General features: G+C 36.3%; 1 protein-coding gene across 4 annotated transcripts in view; it reads right to left on the bottom strand.

Moving 5' to 3' along the window:
* Positions 1–7,899: 7,899 nt before the first annotated feature.
* Positions 7,900–23,098, bottom strand: part of CDH6 (cadherin 6) — a 182,487-nt gene continuing 167,288 nt past the window's right edge. For all 4 annotated transcript variants that reach the window (XM_072605479.1, XM_072605481.1, XM_072605482.1 and 1 more), the window contains exon 12: positions 7,900–14,987. In XM_072605479.1, the coding sequence (XP_072461580.1) occupies positions 14,497–14,987 (491 nt within the window). In that variant the 3' untranslated portion in view covers positions 7,900–14,496. The remainder of the gene's footprint in view (positions 14,988–23,098) is intronic.

Below are 23,098 nucleotides of genomic sequence, written 5' to 3'. Positions count from 1 at the left end.
ACAAAAATGGTAGAGAAGCAGAAGAGATTAAGTAGAGATAGTAAGAATATACAAAAAAAGATATACAAGAAAGATCTTATTATAATCAGTCACCAGGATGGTGTGGTTACTGATTTAGAGCCAGACATTCTGGAGAATGAAGGCAAGGGGGCCTTAGGAAGTATGGCTAACAATAAGGCTAGTGGAGGTGATTGAATTCCAATTGAGCTATTTGAAATTTTAAGAGATGATGCTGTTAACGTACTACACTCAGTATGTCAACAAACTTGCTAAATTCGACAATGGCCACTGGATTGGAAAGAAATAGTTTATGTTCCAACCCTAGAGAAAGACAATGCCAAAGAATGTTCAAATTGCCAAACAATTGCACTTATTTCACCCACCAGTGAGGTTAAGCTTTAAGATTCTGTAAGTTAGGCTTCAGCAACATGTGAACCAAGAATTACCAGAAAAGCAAACAACTTTTCAGAGACAAAGGACTGTATAATAATATTATAATACATTAATATTAATATTAGTATAAAAGAGTAGTATAATAATATGATAATGCCTTATTATATACCTGATTTCTCTAGGAGTGGGGCATATGTTTTACTGTGCTGGGGCGTGGTTTCTTCCCTTTAGTTCGGCTTTTTCTGTTGCTGCCTATCTGAACTGCTGTTTACTGCCTGCCCTCACATTTACTCAATGTGTGTAAGTGGTTCTTCCACTTACTCCTCTATATTGGATTTCCCTGATGGTCAACTCCTGTTTTCTTAGACATTCCATCACGTGCAACTTCCTCCTATCACATATATCCTGAAATATCTGAACTCACCTGTCTCTAGGACCCTGGAGACTAGGATCCTTATCTACTTGTGTTTCATCTGTCCAACTACAAACTCAGATATGGTACAAATGGAACATTACCTTAAACTTGAGCAATTCATTCACTCTTCTGTGAATGAATTTCAAGCATTCCGTCCTCCCAACCTTTGCTTAAGGTTTTCCTTTCTGGGATGAACATTTTTACCAGTGATGATCTTTTTCTCTTCCTTGCAGTTCCAACCCTTTGGTGAAACTTTTCCTGACTTCCTCAGTCTAAAGTGATCTTTACTTCCTCTGAACTCCCCTTGAGCATTTTCCTCTATCACTTATTTGACATACATTGGTCTGATAGGCCACATGGGCAGTTTGTGATGTCAACCTAATTTGGAGAACCCAAAAGACAAGTTTTTGGTGGGTCCAAATCCGACCTAAGTGAATTCAAAATAAGCACTGGATGAGATCTAAGCATTCCTTACAGCATCTCTGAAGTCACCCTCATGACTCCTGCAGTTAAGATTTTGGGTTAGACAAGTTCTAGCCACATGAAGCTAGGTTCAAACAATACTAATACATGATAAATAATGACATTATTTTCCTCACATAAGTTTTCTGTACAGCTCTTGTCTTTCTGACTATACTACAGGCTCTTTGAGGGGAGGGCCTACTTCTCATAGTTCTTTGTATCATCCAAAGTGTCTGATAAGTAGGCGCTCAAACATTACCTACTTCAGGAGGCCCTTCCAGTTTCCTCTGCCTCTCTCATTAGAATGTAAGTTCATTGAAGGAAGACAGTGTTTTTTATCTTCCTTTATATACCCAGCACAGTGCCCACAACATAGTAAGTGATTAATAAGTGCTTGTTGACTAACCAATTGTTGATCAATAAATATTTGGTGATTGATTAGATAGGTTTCCAAATATCAGATGTGCTCAAAGAAAGATACATCTGTATTCAAAATTTGCTGTCTGTCAAATGAAAAAAACATGGCGGGAGAGGGGACAGGAAATGGCACATAGTATTACAGATTTAAACTGGATGCAGTACTGTTCTGGCACCACCATTCACTACTGGCACCCATAATCCATCCCTCTTTGCCTCGACCGTTTTGTATTGTGCTTCATACTTTCCCCTTCCCTTCAGGTTTGTTGTCTGTGACTCCCAAACAGGGCCAGCAGAGGGTGCTTTAACATCATCTCTACCACTGATGCTTGGTAACCAGGAGCTTTTGATCCCTTAGGCAAACTGGATTTTATTTTATTTTTTAGGTTATATAAACCTTTTAAGGTTTGCATACACCTCTAGGTTGTATAAACGTTTTTAACTAGGCAAAAGTAATGGAAAAGAAATGCACAAAAAACCCCAATATCCCTGGCTTGTCTAGATCTAGAGAAAAAAGTCGAAACCACTTAATTGGGCATCACAGATGATCGCTATTACAATCTAGGTTCTGCTACTTACTGCCTGGTGACCTTGGTCAAAGCACTTAACTCCTTTGGGCCTCAGTCTCCTCATCTGTCAGTTAAGGGGTTGCTTTTATTAATCTAGATTGGGAATCTAGATAGAAATAAATAGAGATAGAAATACCTCTGAGGAAAAGTATTTCAACTCTGAGTTAATTTGGCTTAGTTCATCCTAGAATTTCAGTTCCTTTCCTTGTCCTAATCTTGTCTAATTTAAATTGTTCCCTAGAAGCTGCTCCTCTGAGGATGATTTCTTTGGGAAAATCTAGATTTGCCATTTATTCCCCTATGCAACACTCATTCTCTATTTCCCTGCCATCTATGTGGTCAATTTAGGGACTGCCATTTTGTCAATTTGATTCAAAACATCATTATCAAGGGACTATTTTGTGTAAAGTATTATACTAGATACTGGAGATAAATAAGACAGATTCACATTTAAGGTGCTTATAATCTAGTGTGGATATAATATATGCTGTGCAAATAGTTATAATACTTATACTTCAAGGGAAACATGTTTTATCTCATTCTTGTGAATATTTTACCAGTGCATATTATAGCATACATGTTTGCTTATCCTTGTTTTTTTTTTCTTTCATGTCTTTTATTCAGTCTTCCATAAAAGATCAACCCAGTGCCCTAAAGGACCTCCTCAGTATCCATCGATGTGTGTGTGTGTGTGTATATTTTTAATATTTTTTCTTTTTTGGGATAGGCAATGTAAAGATAGTATTAATGTAGGATAGGTGCTCTTCTTTTTTATGTATTCTACCATTAAGCTTTAGAAGAGCATCCCTTTTACCTCCTATTTCCATTCAAAAAAACAATCCTGACATCCTTTCTAGTTTTAAACTCCTTGAAAACCCTCAAAGCAGGCTTCTTTTCTTGGCAATTAATCTTAGTAACAGGGGTGTGTTGGAGCCAGCTCAAATCGTCAGGTTATTGTTAAAGTTTTAGTGTGAGCATTTACATGTCAGAAATTCGGCAAACACTAAAAATTAGGGCTTGATATATTGTCAACTCTACCCACTTCCCTAGAGGTGAAATTTTGTTAGCTATATTAGGTCCCCACCTACCATGTGAAGACACTTTCTCTATGCATTTAAAACACACACACACACACACACACACACACACACACACACACACACACACACACGATGTTTCCTGGGATTTAGAACTGGAATGAACCACATACATTGTCTAGTCTAACTCCTCCATTTTACGCATAAGAAAGCTGAAGGCCAGAGAGATTAAGTGACTTTCCCAAGTTGTCAGAAGTAGTAGACAGCATAATTTTGATTCAAATCCAGGTCTTCTGACTCCAAATTCAGCATACTTTATGCTCAGGTGCTGAAAGTGACTTGAAAAAAAGTCTGTCAAGAGAAAGTTGTGTGTGCATGTGCCCATGCCTTTGTTGGAGTGGGAGAAATGGGAAGGTGATAGCATACAGGACCTTCCAGTGCAGCCTGTAGTAGTTCAAAGGTGCTGAACATGGAGTCAGGAGAGACCCTGGTTTGGGTCCCTGTTTGACCCTTCATTTTTCTGGGCATGTTTCCTCATCTGTCAAATGGTGATAAAAGTTCTGTTACCTATTTGACAGGCCTGATGAAAGGATCAGATTTGTGGCCTGGTGCATGTAAAGTACTTTGCACACTTTAAAGTGTTATCTCAGTGCCAGTTATTGTTATTAAAAGGCCAACAAAGAGGTGCTAGGGAATTCTGAGTTTGGGGAAATGGAAAACATGAACAAATTAACAGCCACAGAGAGACCAAGACTGCCTGCCCTATTCTGCTCTCCTCCTCTACTGATAATGAATGTGAAAACTAGAGACGAGCCATAAGGTAAAGTAGGAAGCCTGATTAATACCTCCCCAGTCTAGTTGTGAGCATCACTGCCCAGCTCAAGCCCAGCTTTGATATTGGAACTTTCAGGATTTTCCAGTTAATTTTGACTATTATTCTCTTAAATAATTTATAGCTATTACTTTAAGGCTTACTATATTCTTAAGTGTTGCTTTATTATATCTGAAGGGCCAAAAGCTTTTGAGAGAAAAATTGGGCTTAATATGCAGAATATTTTCTTTAAGAATAAATCTGTTATATAAAATGTCATCAGTACATTAGGATCTATCTTAATGAGAAGAGCCCACTTGAAGCTGCAGTCTTGGCAGCCTTTAAAACAACTTAGATTTCATTTCCCCATAAGTACATTCTACTTCATACACATGGGTCAAGTCTGGTGAATATTCATATAGAATTTTGCTGGCAGCTAACTCAAAGGTTAGGGGGATTGAGTCTCATTCACTGTTAACAGACAAGGAGACACAGCTGCCTCAATTATTCTTGTCAGGTAAGGTTCTAGAGGGAAGGATCCTCCCAGACTCTAACAGTGCTCAACATCTGGGAAGTGGAATTCCTCCCTTCCTGGTCTCCAACTGCTAGGGCCTCCCTTCAAAGTACCTTGTATTAAACTGGTGTGTGTGTGTGTGTGTGTGTGTGTGTGTGTGTGTGTGTGTGTGTGTGTCTATGTGTGTGTATGCACTTATATGTATTTATTGACCTTATTTTAAGCTACATGTATTTTATATGTAATTGTTATCTCCTCCATTAGAATGCAAATTCATTACAAGTGGGGATTTTAAAATTTATTGTTTTTGCCTTCCAAAGACATAGAACAGTGCCTGGCCCAGAGTAGGCTCTTTCATATTTGTCAGTTGATTAACATAGCCACTTTATAAATGTTTGTGGAAATGAATTTTTTGTTCAGTGTTGTAGTTTCCAGCTAGGGATAAGCATTGAGACAAAATGACTTGTGAAGTCATGCATATATTCCAAAATGTATTTAATCATTCATTCATTTATGAATTTTACCAAGGGCTGCGTGTGTGTATGTGTGTGTTTGGGAGCAATGCAAATTCTAATTCATAATCTTACATGATAAGTACATTCAAGAATTGTAAAGCAAAGTTCTATGGAAAGACTAAGGGTAAAGGTCATCACAGAAGTGTGGAGGTAGAGGGTGGGGAGAAGGGAGTCAGGGAAGACTTAAAGGAGGAAATAACAGTTGAGTTGAACTTCAAAGGATGGGGATTCAACCAATAAAAAGGAAGAGGGAGGGCATTTAGGGCTAGAAATAGCTTGAACAGAGGAATGAGAGTAGGTTTGATTTTGGGGGTATGTATGTTGAGAGGTGCATCAGAGTAAAAGAAGTTTGTAGAGGTGCTATATTTCAGAGAGCTTTGAGTGCCAGGCAGAGGAATTTAGACTATTGAGTAGCTGCCCAACATTCTTTAGTATAATAATGACATGACTCAATTTATGTACAAGAAAGACTATCCTAGAAGCTAGATACAGGATTGATTAGGTGGAGGGGTTGTTAACTTAGAATCCACCACCTTATTTTAAAAAATATTTTGACCCCCAATTTAAATATAATCAATTTCCTTTGTAATTCTATGTATTTTCTTTTATTTATTTAAAACCATTATTCTAAGAAGAAAGCTATAGCCCTCACCAAGCTTCTGTAAGGGGCCATGACAGATAAAGGTTAAGAACTCCTGGACTTGAGTGGGAAAACAGTGGAGGTGAAAGGGTATGTTAAAAAGTTAATAGAAGAGCTCAGGCAGGTGATAAGAAGGAAGAATTTATACTAGGGTGGTGACAGTGGGATGATAGCAATGAATGGATTCGAGATATTTTAGAGATAAAATTGATCAGATTAGTCACTGATTGAATAGGAGTCAGTGACTGAATAGGAAAAGGTTGTGACTGAATAGGAACAATCCAAGATAACCCCAATATGGGAGACAAGGTGAGTACTGATATCACAATTAATAAATGAAATGATTAGGTTTTGGGGAAAAATAAGGGTTTCAGTTTCTATATGTTGAGTTTGAGGTGCTAGTGGGGAACCTAGTTGGAAATGAATATCCTCCTGTAGTAAGTAAATGGAGACCATGGGTCTGACTCTTAGAAGAGAGGTAGAACTGCAGATAAAGATTGGGAGGTTGTCTGCATAGACATGTAATGGAACTCATGGGATTGAATACAAAAGGAGAACAACGCAAATGGATATTCTAGAGAAAATTAAGAGACGACTTAATTCTGAACATTTCTGAAAAAGCCATTTCTATTTGTATATTTAGGTTAGAGAATACTGAGGATAGGGCAGGAGACCTAGAAAATTGTTATTAAATTTAGTGCAAGAATAGATCTTAGAGAATATTTAATCTAACTCCCCCTCATTTTTGGATGAGGAAATTGAGGTTCAGAAAGTTTAAAAAACTTATTTAAGCACAGAGATGGTGAGCAGACTTGATTCAAACCCAGTGCATTTAACTTAAAGACCAATTCTCTTTCCATATTATTATTTTCTAAATAAAATTAGTACATGGCATGAAATTCTTAAAACAATCAATCTATGGGTATTAATGAGAAGTTAAATTTTAAATGACCATTCTGTAAACTAGCTACAATATAGCAGATTTGCAACATTCTGTCTTGGATGGGAAGTACTTAGCCCCCAAATAAAATGGTTTTGAAATCTGAATATGCATCTCTTGAAATAGAGAATTCTGGAATGAAGAACCTCTCTTCAAAAGAGATTAGCATCTTTTCTGAAATTGGCCATTTTAGATAGTTCTTTGAAATACTGAGGCATTTAATGACTTATTCTAGGTCACCTAGCCAGTATAGATCAGAGGCAGGTCTTCTAGTCTTCAGGGTCAGGTCTCCATCCATTTTGATGTGCTACCTCTCTTAGACAATTATCCTGGTAGGAAATTAACATGAGTGTGCTAGCAGTGAATTGAACTTAACTGGTTTTAAAGACTATTAGGGTTGCAATCAAATTGTCAGTATTGTAAGGGTGTTATTGGAAATTTTTACCAAAAGAGTGTCAGATACAGAATTGCTGCCTGGTTGCCTAAATGCTCTATTTTGTGGAAGTACTTCTATTCCACATGGAATTACTTTCAAGTCAAGTTTGAAAAACTATGACTGCTCTTGAGATAGGAAAAAAAACTATGGTGACATCTATGGCAACATGAAGTAAAAAACATGCACAGTGGTAGCATTTTGGGTATGATAAACATATCAGAGTGAGTTATACTAGAATCATAAAGTTGCAGACCTGGAAGAGGTTTTAAAAAAAACTTCCTGTGCTTTTGCCTTTGCCTTGATTTTAATCTGGAGTCCTGGTCTTCATATTTAATTAATTCTGTGGGTGTGGTTGTGGAGAGGTGAGTAATAAAATGAAAACTGAGGGGAAGGTGGTAGTAAAAACATGGGAATCATCTCTTTTAAAATACATACATATCAGCAATTAGAATTCATGGAGAAACTGTTTTTTCTCTCTCTTAATGCAGTAATTCAATAAATAATAGCACAATTTTCCAAGGATAGGCAACAAATAAATCTGTATAGCAATGATGGTTCAAGCCACAAACCACCGGGAAACACTATCAAGCTTTGGCCTTAAGTATCTGCATGCTTTAAGTCTTAGTCAAAGCTCTGATAATGTATAAAGCAGCAGATTCAAAAAAGGTCAAATTTGAGTTGGTCTTTAAAAAAATAGTTTTAGCTCTGTAAATATAAATTATGATTTGAGAGAATTGGAGGAAAAATAAACAAGTTAGAAAAAACCAATTTATTAAGTAATATCATATAAATAACTTGTTACAAAAATTGATTTGCTAAAAGGCAAATTCATTCTTTGTGAGAAATCACTTTTTAAATTGCATTCTTTTCAAATCCATAAGTCTAACAAAACGAAAAAGCCATTTCAGTGAACAAGACATAGGGGCAGGAGGGAGTACATATTGCCCATCTGACCATAATAAAAGGGTCAGTCACACTGAGAGGAAAAGTAATCATTCCAGCACTATTTTCATACAGAAGACCTTTTAAATGTGTACTATTAAAATATGAAAATCTTAACTGTAAATGGTTCTTAGTGCCAAGTAGTGATTGTTCCATCAGACTCTCTCTCTACTGAACAAGGGAATGATATTGAGGGTAACTGCATGATCAGAGCACTCCAGCCAGTAAATCTTCAAGGGTGGCATCAATTTCAATTTATACTTGGGAGTATTTTTTAATTAAAAAAGATCAATACCCCCAACATTTATTTTAAGGGTTTAAAATCACAAATCACAGTAGGACTCTGCAGCCAAATTGACTTATCTTGGTACAAGTTAAATTGCATGGAGCATTTATTATAAGGCCTTTTCTTTTGCAGTTTAACTTCCAAAACATTGAAAATAATCACAAGAAATCCCATGCTTTTGAAGAGTTCCTCTTCTTTTTCCCCCTCTCAGAGCAAAGCACTTCTACATTGACCATCTTGCGGTGTTCACCTGAATACCTGATAAGCCTATACATTTGTCTCTTTAATCAACCTAAACTAATAGATCATAGAAAACTAAAAGCTGTAGAAAGTGTCTCTAGACATATTTACATGAATAGTGCAGTCTCAGAGGAAAGACCAAGATCCCATTAGAGTGGAATGCTCTCTCCACAATGTTGGATGCATGCCTCATTTGTCAAATTAACCCCATTTGTGGGGAAATTTGAGTTTGTAGCCCATGAGTTTAAAAAAAAAGTGTAGTTAAGCAACTTGTAAAAGCTCTTCTGAAATTAATCTAATAACCCAATGGCTCTTCTGCTAAGTGCCACAGTCCTGCCTGAAATACAGCTGGTAATAGCATTTGTTTCCATTTGACCTTTTGGTGCTTTCATCTCCTGGCACCGTCAGGCTAGCGTTTTCCCCAAATTAAAACATGAAAATGCATCGTAAATAAGGTATTACAAAATGGTGAGCAGATTAAAGATTGTCTCAGCAATGCTTAAATTAAATCGACGGTGCAGAGACCATAAACTAGTAGCTTTAAAAATGAGATATTTCTTTATTAACTTTTAAGAAGTGTGAGAGTACATGTATTGCCTTTCTAAGAGTATTCCCTCCCAAGTTAAATACAATCTTGTTCCCATGTTTTTAGGAGAGAATCATCCCTTTAGAAAATTATCCTATAAATAAGCCAAAGGGAGATTAAAGATCTTGTAGTTTTAGAACTCACTGAACTCCTGAGTATGTAGGCCCATCACTCTATGCCTCTGAAAGGACAGCTCCTTCTTCTATGCTACGAAATAGTTCATATACCAGTCAAGATCCAAATAACATCTGTTAATCTTCTTGGCTTCATTATTTGATAAAGAAGCCCAGATTGGAGTGTTAATTTAAACACAATGGGTTGCTGAGATTCTGGACCACCTGCCACTAGGTCACAATTTTCGATAAGATTTCATTTAGACAGAACTACATAAAATGAGATTACGTGAAGCTGACAACTTTCCCAGGGAATGCTTCCCAGCTTGGGGAGAGGGGCAGTCTCAGTTTGTTGGGACTTTACACAGAACTTAGGACCCCCTGCTTTTCATAAAATGAGGGCCCAGGGCAGCAGCTCAGCACTGCTTTCTGTCACATAGTTTCTACCCCTGGGGGAAATAGAAAAATCTGAGATAGAAACATGTCCCATTTTGAATTGCAAATTGCCTCCAGCAACAACCACAGGGCCACCCTATAACTGTGAGCTCCCCTAGCTCTTATAACTCCTGTTGTTTGTGAACCTTAAATATGTAGAAGCCCGTATCGATTGACTTAAATTGCCCATGTTTTTTCCCATTCTCTCTCTCTCTCTCTCTCTCTCTCTCTGTGTGTGTGTGTGTCTCTCTATCTCTCTTTCTCATCCACCCACCCACACATACACACACCACAGAGACCAGGGGGAACTTCATGATGTGGCTTGCCACTGAACAAATTATTAGGTTTGAGAGTTCCTATGGTTCTGCATCTTAAAATATTTGACAAGAATCACAAAAGGAAATTTTTCTAAAAGTTGTTCTGGCTTAACAAAACTAGAATATTTAGGAGAAACAATCTCTCTCTTTTCCTTCTATGTGTGTGTATTTGAAGTTCTCTGCAAACATTTTTGAGAGACAAGTGCTTAAAGGAAGCTAGCTGATTGGTGTGGCTGGCTAGTTTTTGCCTAGCACCTGAAAAAATGAAGTCAGTTTGTACCTGGGAACCTCCTTGAGATTTCCCCTTCTACATCCAGCTAGAGAGAGATGACAAAATATTCTGATGTTAACACAGTGATTCAAGCTTCCTTTCCCTATGATTCTCACCAATACAGCTTCCTTTCCCACCCCTTGTTGCTGCATTTCCCATCTCTTAGGTTTTACTTATTGATTTTTTTGTTATTGTTGTTTTGGCAAGCAGTTTCTACTTGTTATAGTAAAGTTATAGTAAAATTCTTTAATCTTTCTCCTCCTCAATCTTCAATTTATACTAGTGGTGGTGAATGATTTTTTCTTGAATATAAATGAGGAGAAACCCCATTAATGTCTTTGAAATGACCCCTAAACCCATTTAAAAAAAATAAGGATAATGTATAATATTCACACTTGACAAGTTTTAGTATCTCAGTGAAAAACAAAAAGGGTGTCACATTGTTAAAAACTTTCCTTCTCCTTCTTCCTGCTCTTTCCTCTTCCTCCACACCACCATCCGATACCAGATGAGGTGCAATGAAAAACTCAGCTGAAATCCTATTTTTTAATAGCTAGCTGGCACTTTCAACGAGATTTCTAGCACTTTCTTTTTTAATTGCACACTGAATGGTGCTTTAATTGAGATCATGGTGGGAGAGAAGTAGGGGTAGTACAATAGAGGAATAAAAATTTGCCTCTTGTTAATTGTTCAAGTTATGTCATTTACTGGAAAAATAGCATTCAAATATGATGGATGAGTTAATAGTACCTCAAAGTAAATCATACAGATCCTTTCTTACATGATCTAATTCCTTGGGGATTCACTTGATCAGGTTTTGTGGTAACAAGCTAAATATTCATTTAAATATTTAAACAAAAAACGTGATTGACCTGTTCATGAGTTGCAAGAAAAGACTTGTCAATCAAACCTTGTATTTAATTCTAATGAACAATTCACTCTTCTTTGGAGAACACAAGATCACTGCAAGTTGGCCATACCTAAACAAGTCTTCCATCTGGAAAAGAGCCAATTAGTGTCAAGTGCTCAAGAGGAAGACCCCTCTGTGTGGTAGTCTTTCATTTGGCTAAATGTCTTTCTTCCCAGCTTCAAATTGCTATATGACCTGAAGCAGAAGGAATGATGACCCTTTTATTTTTATACTGAATATTGCAATTAAGATGCTATATATTTCTATAAATGCCTAATTCTTTGAAAGTAACTTTGCTGTTGTCTTTTTCAGTAATATCCTGTGGCTATGATATGCATAGGTTAATTGCAGTGAAATCTAGCTTTTTTTTATGAAGAACTTAGAAGGAAAACCCAATAAATGGGAAATATCCACTTGTGAAATGCCACTTGCTGGGTGTAGAGTGTTTATAAAATGAGTATCATCCAAGAAATAAAAAGAAGGCAGTGTAGTGCAATGGGAAGGATCAAGAGATTAACCTGGTTTTGAGGAGCCCAGCTTTGTCACTTACTAATTGACCTTAGGCAAATCGCTTACCATCTTATCCAGTTTCTAAATCTATAAAATTTTCCATTGTTTCCTTCCACCTCCATGAATCTAGTTATAAGAAAGTTAAATCCCAGTTCTTCCACTTAGTGCTTGTATGACCTTAGCTAAGTAATTTAACTTCTCTGGACCCCAGATTTCTCATCTGTAAAATGAAGGTGTTGGATCAGATGACCTCCAAGGTCTCTTCTGGATCTAGATCTATGATTCTATGACTTTGAGGTCCTTTAAAAAAACATTTTGCTCAATTTGATTATCTAATAAAAATACACTTCCTTAATTTTTTAGAGTTATCATTAATTATTGCTCCTGTATCTACTAAATGGTATACCTCTTTATTAACTTAAATATCTTTATTTTTTGAGAATAAAAAATGGCAATATCTTAATACTCAAATCACAATCAGAATATCTATAGTAAATTAATGTTAACAGAAAATAAATCCCTAAGACAAACCAGTGTATTAAGCATATCTATAAGTTTCTGTTTTATATATAAACAAATTATATTTTAAAGATTTAAGTTTATAAACAAAGATGGCTAAAGTTACAGTACCTTGGACATTCCTTATCATTGCACATGATAGGGTTCTTTAAGTGACAAGATCATGATGATGGTATCATGAAATCAATGGAATATGCTAAAAATGACTTGCTCATAAGTTAGCTCCTCTAAATAACCCACTACATGACAGTAAAAGTGCGATAATAGGAATGATGGTTTCAACTGTTTTTACATTACTCCTTTGTCATGATGCGAAACCATGATTTTAGTATTAATTTTCAAGGCAGAAATGACAGAATTGCCATGGGAACAAAGGTAAAATCAATTTGAATACAGTTTTTTTTAAAAAAAGTTGATTATTATCTTAATTAATGGCTTGAACAACGCTGTTCATCTCACTCAAGATATCTAAGATTTTCATTTGTCTGTCTTCTGTAAGCATTTTAATCCATTTTTATCATTAAGTACTTGCAATTGAACTTGTAGTTCAATTTTATTCATCTATAGCTGTATCTATCAGTTCTATTTAAGTAAATATATAGAAATCCAAGTAAATCAACAAAATTCAGTTGCAAATTTGGCTCTCACCTCACCACCAACAGCATGATTTGAGCTATTCAATAAAATATCACTAAATTCACGCTGAACAAGAAAAATGTAGTCCAATTTGGTGAAAAGTCTAATATGCCAGGTTTAAAAAATATAGAAAGTATTTTCTTACTATCACAAACATGCAGTAAAACTGCTGACAAGTACAGGAGAGAACTATCTCTGACAATTTTTATGGACTTTAGTATCATTTGTAATTAGCTCATTTATAGTTTAGAATCTACTCTAAACTTTTGAGATAATTTCAAATTACAATTTCAATCAGTTTGCTGGTCCTCAGTTTAATAAGGTTAAATATTTCCTTCATTTGCACTATTGATTGCCTGTCAAGCCTCTAAATTCCCTCATAACAGGCCTCCCTCCTCCCATATAATGTCCTCTCACACTCTTTTTCTGTTGCCTCACAGAGGAAGTAATCTTCATTTTTCAAATGCTATGTAAGCAAAGGTAAAGTTGGAAAAGCTTGCTTCCAGGATGGAGTTAATAAAAGACTGTCCTTCATTAATTAGCCTATCTCAGTTTGTAGAGGCTCATCACCAAAAGGCTGGTACCAGGTGATAAATGTTTGGCTGCAATAACTCAAGAAGAGGGTCTACTAAGGCTTGGAGGAGTTGTTATTGGTGGAGGAATATCCACAGAGATGAAAGCATAAATTCTTTGAAATATTGAAGCATAATAAAAGGTAAAACATTAGCATGCCTATATGTAATCATAAATTCTGAATTAGTAGGGAGAGAATTAATGAAATTTTAAACTATCACTTTGTGATTATGACTTGTAGAATTGGTGCATGGTAACCACTTAATAAATGCTTATTGATTTGAAGTTTATCATAAAACTATGATAAACTGGCATTGAAATTTTATCCCCTTAATTGGGCTGGCCCATCATATTATATCCAAAGAATAGCGTACCCAATGATAGATTGATCTGTGGAATTTTTCCATTTGATTGCCAACTGACTTCATGCTTTCAGAAGAGTACTGAAAAAATATTAAAAGAGCAGGAGAGAATGGCTAATTGGTATTTCTGAATTACCTATAAAATTATAGTATATGTGATTTTTTCATCTCTTTGTCAGCCTATACTAGTTTCATAGTTATTCCTCCCCATTTATTTTCACCATAATACTGTATTTAGCTTAAATTGCAATTCCTTATCACATCAGTGTGTGTAATGTACAATTAGAACATTATCTGAATTGAATTGATGAAAGTTAGTCAAAAGAACAGATGAGGGGAAAGAACAATGTCCTCAAATATATACTGAGAGAACAAGTAAAAAATATTGCTCCCTGTCCTCTCTACTACCACTGTGCCTGAAAGACTGGATTGGTAAACTGGATGCACTAAAAAATAAAACTTTGCCTCTTGGAAACTCATAAAAGTTTACTAGAAAAAGTCTCTAACATTTGATCCACACAGACTGCAGTCATTAACATTTGGAATTGGTAGAACAGAGGACCATTCACAGAGCTGTGGATAAATATAAAGAAAGAGCCACTTCACATATCTCAATGCTGTATTGGCAAATGAAAGAAGGCAACATATTAAGAGTCTTTATCACTGTCTGTGCCACCATACATGTCTGCCAGCTTCTTAAACCGTGGCCCCCAGTCACTAAGGTAATCGTAGTCTTGATCTCCATCTGTAGTGACAGACTCCAAGGAACTCAGGGACTCTGCCACAGAACCATTGCCTTCATATGCATAGGTAGCTAAGGAGTCATATGGCGGAGCAGTAGGATCTGTATCATTTTCCTTCAACCTTTGGTTAATGAAATCTCTGACATCAGTGTTATCTCGTACTGTTGGAGTCCGTCGAGGGAGAAAAAGTGCCTCTGGTACAATATCTCTCCGTAACTTATTGTCTTCTATCGCTTCAGGATTTCTTAGTGTGCCAATATCAAAGGCCTGAGTGTCTTCCTCTCCACCACCTTCATCATTGTAACTGACAATGTTGTCTCTGATGTCCTCTTTGGAAATGATCAAAGGCTCCTTCTTCCTCTGCCTCCTCAGAGCTGCAAAAAGTACCACCGTCACTAGAAACAGAAATAAAACAGAAAGGGAAAGAAAAGTTAATTTGCCACCAATTAACGTCAGGGACAAAATATTTTCCTCAAACAGTCAAGTTTTAAAAGTTGTCTGGAAAACTGCAAACTCAACTTTCACGTTTTGAGAATGTTCCTTAGCTCTTAGATCGAATTAGGAACCAAGAAGGGATAAGAATCTGAAAGAAACAAGACTGCAATCTAAGTGGAAATGGGACACAGTCATCTTTTTGTCAGTTCCTTTTTTTTTGCCTTTTTGAAATGGCAAACCAGTCTTAAGGTAAAAAATAAAGCAGCAAAAGAGCTGTAATAAGAGTGCAAATTATGCTGAACACCTAAAATGCTATGAACCTGGTTATGAGGACAAGGCTAGCACCTTTTAAAATGTGAGGAAATGTCTGTATAACTCCATATCCAAAATAACTCTGGCAGTAGGATTTCTTCCTCCCCCAACCCCAAAATAGTATAAAATTAGTTTCAAGTCCAAAGAAGGTTAGCGAAAATGTGTTTGTGTGTGGCTGTGCTTGACTGCTGTACATGAAAACCTGCCCAATTATAGATAATAGCTAAAGATTCAGGATTTCAAAAGCAATCACAGTTGTCAGTATTTTTGGAATGATGGCCGAGGGTGATACACATTTTAAGCTACCTTGGATTTGAGCTAACAAGCCTAAGTGAGGACATCTTCTGCTGCTGAAAGTCACTGTTGTTTTTTCAGTTCCCAGTGCTGCATGCTTCACAGGAGGCTTCGCTCTTTTGTTTAATTTGTGTCATTGAGAATTCAATGTATTTGAACAGTTCAGTTCATACTGATCATTTGTAGAAAAGTTCAACCATCTGCAAGTGACTAGTTTCTGCACATAATTGGCAACAGATATTCTCAAGAAATAGACTGAAATTCCTAGGTTTGAATCCTGACTGTCAGTTACTAGCCTCGAGACCAATTATTCAGCCTCTTGAGGCCTCAGGGACTGGAATGTTTTCATCCTAACAGGGCACCTAGGTAGCGCAAGGGATCCAGAGCAGGAAGCCTGGAGTGAGGAAGATTCATCTTCCTGAGTTCAAATTTGGCCTCACACACTTATTAGCTATGTGACCCTGGGCAAGTCACTTAACTATGTTTGCCTCAGTTTTCTCATTTGTAAAATGAGCTGGAGAAGAAAATGTCAGACCATTCCAGTATCTCTGCCAATAATACTCCAAATGGGTTTATGAAGAGCAGGACACAACTGAAAAACAACTGAATGACAACAAAATAATATACATAGTTGGAAAAAAACTATATTATAATGAGTAAACTGTATATATTAAGAACTATAACTGAAAATTTTAGCATATGGGACAAATTCAGTTGAGTATGTATATGTGTATGGGGGTGTGGGAGTTGGTTCTAATGTATAGCTTCTCTTATGCACATCTGAGGTAATCTAGAGATAGAGGTTCTAGAAGTTAAAGTTGCTAAGGAAGTAGGAAGTCAGGATATTTGAACCAGATAATTGGATATGTTGAAGAAGAGGGAGAAAGATCTGGGTCTGTAGATGACAGCAGGAAGGATCTGGATGTGATGGAGTAAATTTGAAAAATGCTTCCCCACCTTCTTGACTCACTTCCACATCTGCCCTTTCCCCTCACTTCTACAATTCTTTTCTCTCTCTCCTCTGACCCAGTTCCAAACTTCACCTTGCTACTACAGACACAGAATTGTTCCTTCTAACCACTCTTGCAATGGCATCACATATTGCCTTCAGATGTAGTTGATTTTGTAGCAGAGGGGGTGGGTTGCTAAGACAGAATATTGAATCTCTTTCCCAGGAAATCTTTAAAGCTAAATGAAACCTACCTGAACAAATAGTCTAAATTGACTCTTGCTTTGAGACAACAAAATAAATAATAAACTGTATACTCACCTGTGATTCTCCCTCCCTCTAAAATATTGGTTAGGCTGGTTTGTCCATTATAGGTGACAAAGTTGTTCCAGGACTTGTTTGGCCTGGGAGGGGGGCAAGGTTCAAGATTCACCTTCCTTGATACAGTTTTCTGGTAGCCTCTTGTATTTCTGCCACTTTTTGGTCACCCAAGGGCTCTAAAAGCTCACTTACATGGAGTCACAGTCCTTCAGAATTTATGAATATGCCTAAAAATTGTCACATCCTGCTGACCAGACTCATTTCCATATGGAGATGAGAGAGACCAGGCCACATCTACTCAAACTAGTGCTGGCATATCATTGTGGAGTATCATTTCTATGCTATGGCTAAGTAAATCTCCTTTTGTTAATTGCTGAATGCCCTTCAAGTGCCTTATTTTGTTCCAATGTTGAACCTGAACTAACAGAGTACTGGCCTGAGTCAAACCTACCCCTAACAACATCTCAAGGATTGTAGGATTTTAACTCAGATATTCCTTCTAAATATCATTTGAAGTCTTTCAATGAATAATCAGAGTAAGACTCTGACAGAACAACCCAATGATGAATTATACAGCAATTACTTCAGAGTTAGAGGCCCTAGGTTCAAATCCTGCCACTGATACTATCTGTGCAACCTGTGTAATCACAACCTCTCTGGGTCTCAGTTTTCTTCTTAGCAAAATGAAGGGGTTAGTCTGGAAGGGTCTCTGGGACTCTGTCCAGCTCCAGATGTGGAATCCTATGATCATACTGTCTGAGGACTAGCTGAATTAAGTTTAAGGAAATTCATCACTAATTCAGCTGCATGAGGAAACTAGGAAATTTCTAGAAAGGTTGTGATCTGAACTTGTGGAGAAAGTAACCTCATCAACAAATTCACAGATAAACTGAAATAAATATTCCTTCTGACCAACTCATCATCATTTCATATTACTCACTGACAGAGATGTGTGTCCGTTTGTGTTAGGAGGGGTCATAAGATCTTAGAATGAATTTTAAAAGAGATACCAGAGGTCCTTTAGTCTGAGTTCAAATCCCATCTCTGACATTACTATATATGTTACTCTGGGCAAGTCACTTCACCTCTATGTCCTCATTTTAGAGCTGATGAAACAGAGACCCAGAGAAACGAAGTGACTTTCTCAAGGTCACACAAATAGTTTCAGCGGTAGGCTTTGAACCTAGGTTACCTGACTGTAGAACTAATTTAGAGTCAGCAGGTACCTTTGAGATAATTTAGTTCAATCTTAATAATTTTTTCCCCCATGATGAACAGTACATGCTGGTGTTAATTATCTGGTAGTTGGGGAGAAACATAATACCTGTTCCTTCACTGTCTTCTGTTTGAACTTGGAATCAATGGTATGCATTGTTTGGCTTTGGACAGGGGTATGATGTGGCATCAGAGAAGTAACAGAGTCCCTTGGTCCTCTTGAACTGCTACTCTCAAAAGCAACCTTATTAACACTGAGTAACTCAAAGAAAGGCTTGTTTATTGGAGTGCCTTAGGGATTTATTTTAAAGAATAAATTAGAGTTATTTTTAGTCGGCTCATCAATAGTTTGTAGGTAATGGTCCTTCTGAAGTGCTTAAGGGTGCTTGAAAATTTTTAGTTTAAAATGTTTCTTAAATATTACTTTTATAGGCTTGTTTATACTGTTAATGGAACTTATATGCTTCTTATTGAGTTCTCATGCATTATCTCCATATTTCTCACAACAACTTGATTAACTGGGGAAAACAATAATTATGATCATTATTTCATCCATGAGAAGACTGAAGCCCATTGTTGAAGTAAATAATACCATATCATTAAGGTAGACAATTGCCAGAGCTGGGACACAAACCCTGATCTTTGGACTCTAAGTGAAGTGCTTTCTTCTTTACACTTTGATGTCTCTACTATTATTTAAGATTTTACACTATTTATTAAAATCATGGAATTCTAGCTCTGGAATGGACTTAAGAGATCTTTAAGGTTTGCAGAAGAGAGGATTAACTCTGAATGATCACGAATACAAATTAGAATTGTATTATTTTTTAGCTTATTATGAAAATTCAGTAATTGAAATGGAAGTATTTATTTTGCCTCTATTATTGGTATGTCTAAGGTTGTGTTGCAAAGTGGTTAGAGTAATGCCCTTGGGGTCAGGAAGATAACGATTCAAACATCATCCACTTTGATAGCTATAATGTCTAAATCATTTAACTTTTCATTGCTTCACATTCCTCTCTAAGTCTAAATGATAAAGAAGTTGTTTGTAGAGAGAATTTCCATCCCATAAATTACCCTACTTTGAAGTCACAGGTTGGACAAAAAAAACAAAACAAAACAGTTTAAATGGTCCATATTTTTCTTGTGAAGAGAGCTTTGGTTTTCTGTAATTGTCTATAAGCAACAGTATAACATTTTTTCCAATAAAAAGAGGGTTCCCCAAACTGAGTGGGGAAAATATTCTAGGAAAGTGCTTCAGTGATATAATTTCTATAAACAGTGAAGGGCCCTCCACTTTCTACCATTCCCTAGTACTACAGCAATTGGTTTTAGAATCAATTCAGTGGCAGCAATGTTATTCTGAGTCCATGGACAAATGAATATCCCCAAACCCTAAGGCTGGAAGGTACTCTAAAATATCATGTGCTTAATCATCACTATGACAGGGCTTTCTCTATCATATAGTATTCCTCTTTTAAAGCAGTTGATTTTAAATTTAACATTAATAACAACAACACATTAATTTGGAATTTAAAATTTTGTTAAGTAGCACAAATATTATTATACTCATTTAGACTTGCCTAGTGTAATGCAGCTAGAGTGTCAGAGCTGAGATTTCAATCCAGCTCCCTTTACTCCAAGGTCAGTGTTATTTCCCACCTCTTTTTCTAGTAAAACACCTCCTATTTTTCATAAGGTAAGTCATATTCTCAGAGGAACACAGCTCTGATGATCTCTTGTACCTCAATACCTTCCTTCTATTTGCCTACTACCATTGGGTAGAAGCGGCCAATATGTCTCAAGGCTTGTCTTAAGTAGTGAGAAGAAAAAGTCAAGGATAGTTTGTAAAAGGCAGATGGCAGAAGAAAGACATCAAGATAGATGGGATAATAAAAAGAGATTTCCTTTGTACAGGAGGATGTATTAGAAAAAGGAAACAGGAAACAGAGAAAATAAGACCAGAAACAAGGGGCTTAAAAATGAACTATAAAAGGCAATAAGTGCATGATGAGGGGAAACAGTCAATGGGAGATTAGCTTGCTTGGGCTAAGGGGAAATTATTTCTTCCCCTGAAGTCGGAAGAATCACTGGCATAATTAGCATTAAGATCATCTGAAGGACCCTGAAGAGTCTGGAGGCCTAAATTCTTTCACTTGCTAGATGTATATGCCTTTGGCCACACCTTTGTGGACTTCAGTTGTATTATCAATTCCTTAGCTGTCTAAAGAAAAAAATTAAACCAGATGCTTTCTTGTGATCTTTTTTACTGTAAGACCTATGATAATTCCCTATTAATGAATTAGTGATCACTTTACAATTGCTTTAAATTCTGTAATTTGTGAAAATTCCATGAAGCACTTACTATGACCAAGATGTTTTGCTAAGAGCCAGGATTGAAAGTAAAAAATAAAATGGTCTGTTCAAAATTAGGGGCTTTTGGGAAAAGAGGTTAAAACACAGCATCAAATAGGCATGATTCAGAGTAGAAGTGATAGGCAATGACAAAGAACTCAAAACAAAGTACAAAGAGGTAAGAGAGTACAGGATGAGATCAAGGAATAGCCAGAAAACCAATTTGAACAGGGAGCATGTGAATGGGAGGAATGCGAAATAAACCTCAAAAAGGACATTGAAGTCCAAATGTAGAAGTCCTTAAGTGACAAGTCAAGAAGAGACATCATCAATCTTTATGATCCAGAATAGATAGGAACCAGCTTGACTTCTTTTCTTTGTTAACCTGGTTAACCTATTCAGTGACCAGAACCTAATACACAGAGAATCATAATAGAGGTTTACGTGCCCTTTCAGGAATCTTGAATTCTGAATCGCCAGTAAAAGGAAAGGATTGGCGATAAGAAATAATTAAACTCAACTTTGACAAACCTGAAAACATAAATTACTTGGTGAATGACAAGATTTGTTGGTAAAACTACAGAGTAATGTCTTACACAATGTACCATAATAAGCTAAAAATGCACATGTGATATGAATACTAAATGTCATATTATAAACAGATGAGAAGAAAAAGAGATTCCAGGTAGGTTTCACAGCTATGGTTAGGGGGTATAGTCTTAATCAAAAAAGGGATAGAGGCTATTGCAAAAGATAAAATCGATCATTTCAATCTAATATTTAAAAAAAATTTGCATGAATAAAATGCAATGAAGATAAGAAGAGAAACAGTAAATTGGCAAAATAACTTGGCAAAATTCTGTATTGCATCAAAAAGCTTTGATAAGCATCTCACATCAAGATATACATAGAACTAAATCAGTTTTGTTGTTGTTCACTCGTGACTGACTCTTCATGACCCCATTTGGGGTTTCCCTGGCAAAGATACTAGAGTGTTTTGCCATTTCCTTTTCCAGAAAAAATTGAGGTAGAGAAGATTAAGTGACTTGTCACACAGCTAGTAAGTTTCTTAGGCTGGATTTGAACTCAAGTCTTCTTGAATCCCAAGCCAATGCTCTATTTACTGTGCCACCTAGCTGCCCTCTGAAACCAACTATCTAAGACCAAAAGATATTCCTCCATAGAGAAGCAGTCAAAGCATGTAAATAAATTCTTCTCAGAAGAATTACAAATTGTTAATAACCATATGAAAGATAGAGTGCTTCAAATGAATAATTAGATAAATATAGACCAAAACAAAAAACCAAAATCACTAATTAGTTAAGTATAAACCAAAGCAATTCACCTATTTACCCAGAAAATTGGCAAAGGTGGCAAAAATGGGAATAGTCAGTTTTGGGGGAATTATAGGAAAACAGGCACATTGAAACACTGTTTGTGGAACTATGAATTCTTCCAGTTTGCAAAGTAATTTGGAATTTTGCCAAGGAAGTTACTAAAATGTCCATACTGCTAGGTCAATGTTAAAAAGAAACATCCAATATACTCAGAAATATTTATAGCAGGACTTTTTGTAGGTCCATTTGCCTAGCCTTACACCACAATGTGCATGAAAGGGAATAATCTGTCACTAAATAGGAAAGGTAACTTGTGAAGGGCTCTAAATGCCAAAGGTGGAGTTTGTACAGTATGGAGACGTTGGAGCTGATAGTGTAACAGAGTAGCACAGCTAGAAGGGAAATTTGGGAAACATACTTTTGCAGCTGTGTGGGAGAATTGATTGCAATGGGGAAAAAACCAATTAGAAGACTATGGTATTAAACCCAGACAGAGATGATGAGGATACAGTGCTTGGCACATGGTAAATACTTAGTGAATGTTTATTGACTGAATGAGCTAGATTGGCAGTTGTGCGACTGGAAAAAGGAGGTTGATTATGGGAGATATTCTTGAGGAAGAAATAAAATTTGGCAGCTAATTGGATATGAGTGGGGAGGAAGAGAAAAGAGTGAAAGAAGATAGGGAGGCTGTGACCCTAAGTGCCCGGAAGGATAGATAGTACTATCCTTAGTGGAAATAGGTAAATTTAGAAGAGGATTTTGGCAGGAGAAAATAATGATTTCTATTTTGGACTTGGTTAGTTTGAGAAACCTATGAGACATCCATTTCAAAGTCTATTAGGAAACAGACAATTAATAGATACAGTAAAGTAGCATTATACAAAATGAACACCAACATAAAACTACACATCTACAAAGCAATAATTAAACCCATTAGACTACAATAGAAATGGAAATACCATTCAAAATATTGATAAAATTCATAAATTATCTGGGAGTCCATTTGCCAAGGTACATTCAAAACTTGCATAAATGTAATTACAAAATTTTACTTAAAGAAACAAAATAAAATAATTTAAATAGATATATATTCAGTGCTCATGGATAGACTGTACCAACAACATGAAAAAATCATAATTCTATTTAAATTATTTAACAAATTTATTGATATACCAATTAAATGATGCAAGACTGAAGCTCAGTAGACAGACCAGGGTTAGATACATAGAACTGGGAATCATCTTCATGGAGATGATAATTAAACCCATGACAGCTGATTAGATCA

This window comes from Notamacropus eugenii, chromosome 4, assembly GCF_028372415.1.
Source record: "Notamacropus eugenii isolate mMacEug1 chromosome 4, mMacEug1.pri_v2, whole genome shotgun sequence".
In the NCBI taxonomy this organism is placed as follows: Eukaryota; Metazoa; Chordata; class Mammalia; order Diprotodontia; family Macropodidae; genus Notamacropus; species Notamacropus eugenii.
The sequence above is the reverse complement of the archived record's forward strand: the minus strand, read 5'-3'. Positions and strand labels throughout refer to the sequence as shown.